The sequence below is a fragment of the Medicago sativa genome, chromosome 2 (assembly GCF_051527215.1).
Source record: "Medicago sativa cultivar Bolivia chromosome 2, Bolivia_mono, whole genome shotgun sequence".
Taxonomy (NCBI): domain Eukaryota; kingdom Viridiplantae; phylum Streptophyta; class Magnoliopsida; order Fabales; family Fabaceae; genus Medicago; species Medicago sativa.
Window position 1 is genome coordinate 87,231,513 of NC_140750.1, and position 6,732 is coordinate 87,238,244.

At 34.0% G+C, this 6,732-nt stretch overlaps 1 protein-coding gene across 8 annotated transcripts; it reads right to left on the reverse strand.

The window, feature by feature from the left end:
* Window positions 1-935: 935 nt before the first annotated feature.
* On the reverse strand, window positions 936-6,063 carry LOC146951646 (DUF21 domain-containing protein At2g14520-like). Of its 8 annotated transcripts, none has more exons than XM_085747663.1 (11): window positions 5,369-6,063; window positions 3,904-3,991; window positions 3,619-3,692; window positions 3,389-3,513; window positions 2,960-3,109; window positions 2,707-2,884; window positions 2,472-2,597; window positions 1,849-1,954; window positions 1,556-1,656; window positions 1,292-1,410; window positions 936-1,196 (listed from the first exon to the last, which is right to left on the reverse strand). In XM_085747663.1, exons 2-6 carry the CDS (start codon window positions 3,982-3,984, stop codon window positions 2,856-2,858), a joined length of 459 nt encoding a protein of 152 aa, XP_085603789.1. In that variant the 5' UTR covers window positions 3,985-3,991; window positions 5,369-6,063; the 3' UTR covers window positions 936-1,196; window positions 1,292-1,410; window positions 1,556-1,656; window positions 1,849-1,954; window positions 2,472-2,597; window positions 2,707-2,855. The 8 variants fall into 8 exon arrangements, with proteins under 8 accessions (XP_085603789.1, XP_085603784.1, XP_085603790.1 ...); XM_085747658.1 differs by having other exon boundaries at window positions 1,822-1,954; XM_085747664.1 differs by lacking the exon at window positions 1,849-1,954.
* Window positions 6,064-6,732: the final 669 nt, after the last annotated feature.

Consider the following 6,732-nt stretch of genomic DNA (forward strand, 5'->3'; position numbering starts at 1 on the left):
CTCGTTAATTAAGGACATTGCTCGTTTTTGACCCATTTTTACTAGGAAGGCCATAAAGTGGCCGATTTGTATTGAATCTTAGCATGTTACAATTCGTTGGATAGGTTAATAACATAACTACGACTTCCATGGGATATTTTTGCATTCTCTAAAAATTCGGCCAAAATGGAGGTTAAGAAAATCTCCTCGTTAATTTAGGACATTACTCGTTTTCGACCCTTTTTTACTAGGAAGGCGATAATGTGGTCGATTTGCATTGAATCTTAGCATGTGACAATTCGTTGGATAGGTAAACAACATAACTACGACTTCCATGGGATATTTTTGCATTCTCTAAAAATTCGGCCAAAATGGAGGTTAAGAAAATCTCCTCGTTAATTTAGGACATTACTCGTTTTTGACCCATTTTTACTAGGAATGCCATAAAGTGGCCGATTTGTATTGAATCTTAGCATGTGAAAATTTGTTGGATAGGTAAAAAACTTAACTACGACTTCCATGGGATATTTTTGCATCACTACTACAGAAATCAGTTTTCACATCAGTTGGAAACTACTTTTCACATCAGGTGGCAACTGATGTAAAGTGATATGATGTAGAATGTGCACGTCATTTCACATCAGGTACGGACTGATGTAATAGCAATATTTCTACATCAGGCTTTTTTCCCACTGATGTGATACGTTCTTTTTAAAATTTAAGATCAGGGTTTTCACTTCAGTTTTATGATAGACACTGAAGTTAAATAATTATATTTATCATCAGTCTTCTATCCCACCGATGTGAAAACTTCAGTTTTTTAAAAAAAAAATTATGCTTTATTATTACTGCTTACAAAATCAGCTTGAGACCATGTTCTTTTCTTTTATTTATATTAGAAATATGAAGGAAAAAAATGATATTTTAATGCCAAAAAGGAAGCTAAAAAGCTAACATATACAAAATTTAATTTATAACCCTCACAAGTATACTTTCAAAAGAATATAGCGTAAATACACAAGTGAAAACAGAAGAGGTCTGATTCCTAAGTCTTGGCCTGATTCCTAAGGAGATGATCTCTGTAAGTGATATGACTAATGCTAATCTACTAAAATATATGGAGTTAAAAGATGCAAAGTTCACTTTGTTATCAACTTGATCAATTAACATTGTCTGACACAAACATGGTTGGGATTCAACAGCATTCCACAACATATCTGACACAAACAAAATGAAATAGCATGAGTGTCTCGACTTGAATCATGAAATACAATGTTACTTTCCTAATAAAGAGCTGTATACACATACACACCTGTAGATATTCTATCTTTTGTTGGTAACATGCTAAGCATCACATAGTCGACACAAACATATCTATAACATATATAAGCAACATATCTGACAGAAGCATCCATAGGTTCCATAACATATCTATCTAACACAAACATAATGAAATAAGATGAGTGTCCCAATCAAAGTAGCATTGTGAAAAACAATGACCCCTTCCTAATGCTCTAATCACAATGCCGTAAAAATAAATCAAAACTTTTCAAAGAATTATAAAAGGGAGATATACCTCTGGAAAATATTGAAAATCTCCACCCGTTGCATTTAGCAAAGTCAATGAGAGAACTCTATCAGGAACCATTGCTGCTATTTTACAAGCTATCATAGATCCTGTTTCAATAGGCAAACACAATTAAAAGTTAACAAACAAACAAACTCAAACTAATCAAATATTAGGACAAACCATCTGAATTTTAACTAATCAAAACTCAATAAAAAAGACAGAATAATCTAGTCACTTAAGGTGTCATAGTCAAATTTTTAAAAGCAACATACTATAAAACATTTTGCAATGCTAACTACTTAGAATAAGCTGCTGCTAGTGCCACTCCTGCATATGAAACTGGTGATTTTCTTGCAACTATTTCAGGTCTTCATCATGAAAGTTGACACGTTTGAGATGTTATGCCTGCATAAAAAAAAATACACAGCGTAGAAAGAATAATTTACACATAAACAAAATAGAACATGCAGTATCAAAGAAAAACTGAAACTAGATTTTGATAAAAATACATCTATTTCAAAATAGCGACAGATTCTTCTTCTACCCATTCTGATAGCACCCATACAGATGATAAACTCCATTCTGATAGCACCCATACAGATGATAAACTCTGTAGCACATGACCCAAATTTATATGTGCAAAAATGAAAATTCGCAATAATAACCACAATTGAACACTCAATTGTGATCTGATCACAAGTTCTTAGTCTGCAAACAAAATCTATAGCACACTCAATTGAAAGAGAGAAAAAAACTAATCAGGAACATGGAAACAAAAATCATGATATATAATCAATCACTAGTGTTCTTCTCAAGCTAACACAACACATTAACATGGTAAAATAGGCAAAACCAAAGCCATAAACGCATAAACAAAGTACTAGTTAAATGCAGAAAATAATAAACGAGTTTATAACATCACCTGATTATTGTCAAGTGCAAAGTGAAACTTGTCATTGACCCTAAAAGTCCAGATGTTGAGTTTTCACAAAAGAGATTGTAGATTGCCAGAATGCGTGGCACTTGAACCTTCAATACGTGACAGATTCTGAAATAACAAAATTGGGAAACAAGGGTCAGTCCTTAGTATATACTATTAAACAAAAATCAGTACACTCCACTCCCAAAAGACAGAGATGAGTTCTAGAACACTATACCTCTCTTAGTACTAAATATTCTGCAAGAGATATATCCTCCCATTGTTTCAATGGCAACAGATGCTCAGGACACTTGGCAATATCAGGAATCTGGGGCATATAAGCACTTTGTTCCTTGTTAAGTTTACTTCTATCAAGTTTGGATACCTTCACTTTAGGAATTTGATGTGCCTCCCACCTAGGCAAGTAAAGAGTTTAAGAAACGTGTTATTTCTACTACTAGGAAGGAAACAGTGAAGTTTTATCTACTCACCATCATTTAACAAACCAGAATCCGAGATAAAGTTATCATGAAGAAGTTGCATTTTGTTTTTCTTATGAAGTTGCATTTTGTTTTTCAACACTTTCTCTTGAGGATTATTCTTCTCCCCATCAATAGTCACCCTCACATCTCTTACTGAATCTATATATATTTCACAACACAATTTCAACAAAAGGAGCTTAATTTTATCATAATATAAAAAAATATTCTTATAAAGTAACTTGATTATAACTTATAAAGCACAAATACGGACATCGAACACGCCGACACCGTTAAAAATTTGAGAAAATCACATAATTTAGTATAATTATATGTGGTAGTGTCGTATCGGTGTCAGATACGACACGTGTCCGACACCGAAACATGGCTAATCTCAGAAGTGTTCGTCCTTCATAACATAACATGCATATGCTCACTTACCAGTGCAATTATTGTTGGAAGATTGTTGCCCTGTCTTGTCAAAATGTCTCACAACAACAGCCATGTGACTATGGCCCTTTTGGAACTCATTCAATATATCGTACAGTGGCATCGTTTCTGGAACCCTGTCAATAAATTTAATAATTTTTAAAATTTGGAGTTATGGTTAATATTAATATATATATATAACTTAATATAATGCTATATCATTTTGTTACAAAATAAAATACCTTGGTATTTTGCGTATGGTCACACTTTTCACAGGTACTTCCTCTTCTGGATCAATAGTTAACAAATTCTTGATCTAAAATTAGGAAGCATCTATATCAATCTCATCATACAAAATTTGTAGTACCAAAAATGGTACAAAATTTGTAGTACCAAAAATGGTTCTAGTAGCAAATCAATCTCATCATTGATACAAAATTTTACTTTATTAATCTATGTTCCAAAATTGATACAAAATTGTTAAATGTTGAAAGGTTAAAGGAAAAATAACACATTGTATTGTATACCAGGATAAGTCCAATGATATTTGTAGGCTCCTCATAATAGACAGGGACCCTGCTATGCCCTTTCTCCAATATTGGTGTCATCAAATCCCTGCTTAATAACAATATTAGCCGTTAAGTTTGATGACAAATAAAATTGTATGAAATTAAAAAATCTAGCTTACAATTTATAAATTTTTTAGACACCTCACTAGTTTGATGACATTAGAATACTTAAATTGGTATTTAGTAATTTCACTAGTTTTCTCTTTCAATGTGAGAGTCCCCTAAACAGAGAAATGCATGAAAGTCGGAAGGATGATCTTGTATGGACAGAGGCGTGAGCGAAAAAAGAGTCACACAAAAGATGAGGTATCTTGTGAACCGAGAAAAGTGTGGCAAAGACTTGAGAACAAGGATAAAGAGAACTCTCATACAAAACATATCATGTACATAGAAGAAAGGTTTTGTACCGAAGGTATGATGATAACAATGTGCATTAGTGGTTGCTTAAAACAACCTCTACGATAAGCTAACCTGCATTAGCACATTAAGTAGGGTAACCTCTGTCGTAAATTAAGATGCAGTATGTAACTTATCCTTTGTAAATTATATTCCATTTAGTAAACTATTTCGAAACAAATTACGCAATTTAGATAAATAAATATGAACAAATGTTAATAAAAAGAATTGCTACTTTGTTACTCTTGAAAAAACAGTCTCAAGTTATTGAGTGTTATTTATGCTAAATGTTGCGCATAACCAAATTAAAGTATGCAAAAAGTAACTCAGTCAACAAGTTGAATTCATTAGCACTGAAGTAGAATCCAGTGTGCAGGTTTAGTTCAATCTTTCATGGCTAGTAACCAGAACCAACAAATGTTGTGCATAATCAAGTATATTTAAGCTCACATTTAGCATTCTAAGTATTGATGAGTATATGCCAACTGTGACATTATCACGTTCTACTGTTTTTCCTGAATGTATGTAGCATATTTTTTAATTTGCATGGATTCTTTTTCTTATTGTTTGATAAGTAGTGCAGAGAACACACACATGACAAAATTGGTCAAGAAACCCATTTTAATGAATTACATTTTACACTGAAATGTTAAATCGAGAAACAAGTCAATGGGTTGGTTCACATTTAATACATATGTGATTTCTTTATTTTTAATTATACAAGTAGCTTTCCCTGCAAAACCAAACAGAAATCTAAAACACATCAACTGATGCATCACCTTCTCCGGCAAGACAAACAGATCCGGCACGGTGGTCGGTCGGCCACGCTCCGGAGGTAACAACCACCTCCATTTTAAAAAACAAACACAGTTTTGGTATTCCTCTTCTCCGTAGAGTTCAAATCCGGCTTTAGTTTTTTCAAAAACTCAATGAAGAAACGTAGATCTAAGGATTGAGTTGCGAAAATTTCCGGAAAAAGAAGAACAAGAACGAACAGGATATACACATAACATGAACTACGATTTACCTCTGTCACGGTCTCAGCTTCATCTGCTTCTTTGAACTCGGTACGGATCTGGACAGTTTTGGCTTGATGAAGCTTTGAATTGGTTCGGATTCGTCCTCTTTGCTTCTGTTCCGAGCTTGTTGTGCTAATTCTCGCTGCTTCTCTTTTTGTGTTTGAGATCCGAACTTGTTTATTGTTGTTTCGAAATCGGCTTCTGAAACCTGTTCGAATCTTTTTCACTCCCAGAAATATTCGCTAATGAAAAACGAAGAAGGGTTTGGCGTTGTGTTTGGACGATGGTGGACGGTGATTGGACGGTGGTGGACGGTGATTGGAAGGTGATCGTGATTTGGAATTTAGTGAAAAAATGAAAAACGGAGAAGAAGTGAAAAGCGTGGATGTGTTTTGTGTTTTTACGATATATGAAGGGATAAGGTAAAGGTGAAAGTTTGTTTTTCCATCAGGCAATTCTCATCCACTGATGTAAAAACAAGATAGCCAGAGTTTTCACTTAAATTGCGAAAATGCCACCGCGTTTTTTTTCCTTCATTCCAATTATCCACTGATGTAAATGGTACATGCTATTAAGAATTCCCCTCATGTGCATATGTCAACTGATGTAAAAACTCAAAGTCTGTATGTTTCCCTTCAGTTATTTTGCGACTGATGTGAAAACTAAAACCCCCATGATGTAAAATATATATTTTGTAGTAGTGCATTCTCTAAAAATTCAGCCAAAATGGAGGTTAAGAAAATCTCCTCGTTAATTTGGGACATTACTCGTTTTCGACCCTTTTTTACTAGGAAGGCCATAATGTGGCCGATTTGCATTGAATCTTAGCGTGTGACAATTCATCGGATAGGTAAACAACATAACTACGACTTCCATGGGATATTTTTGCATTCTCTAAAAATTCGGCCAAAATGGAGGTTAAGAAAATCTCCTCGTTAATTTAGGACATTGCTCGTTTTCGACCCATTTTTACTAGGAAGGCCATAAAGTGGCCGATTTGTATTGAATCTTAGCATGTGACAATTCGTTGGATAGGTTAATAACATAACTACGACTTCCATATGGGATATTTTTGCATTCTCTAAAAATTCGGCCAAAATGGAGGTTAAGAAAATATCCTCGTTAATTAAGGACATTGCTCGTTTTCGACCCATTTTTACTAGGAAGGCCATAAAGTGGCCGATTTGTATTGAATCTTAGCATGTGACAATTCGTTGGATAGGTTAATAACATAACTACTACTTCCATGGGATATTTTTGCATTCTCTAAAAATTCGGCCAAAATGGAGGTTAAGAAAATCTCCTCGTTAATTTAGGACATTACTCGTTTTCGACCCATTTTTACTAGGAAGGCCATAAAGTGGCCGATATG

Coding starts and splice junctions, on each gene's coding strand:
- LOC146951646 (XM_085747664.1), bottom strand. CDS start 3,984: ATGACACCAATATTGGAGAAAGGGCATAGCAGGGTCCCTGTCTATTAT. Junction 3,693..3,903: donor ATATCATTGGACTTATCCTG/GTATACAATACA, acceptor TCCTAATTTTAG/ATCAAGAATTTGTTAACTAT. Junction 2,885..2,959: donor TTCTGGTTTGTTAAATGATG/GTGAGTAGATAA, acceptor TTACTTGCCTAG/GTGGGAGGCACATCAAATTC.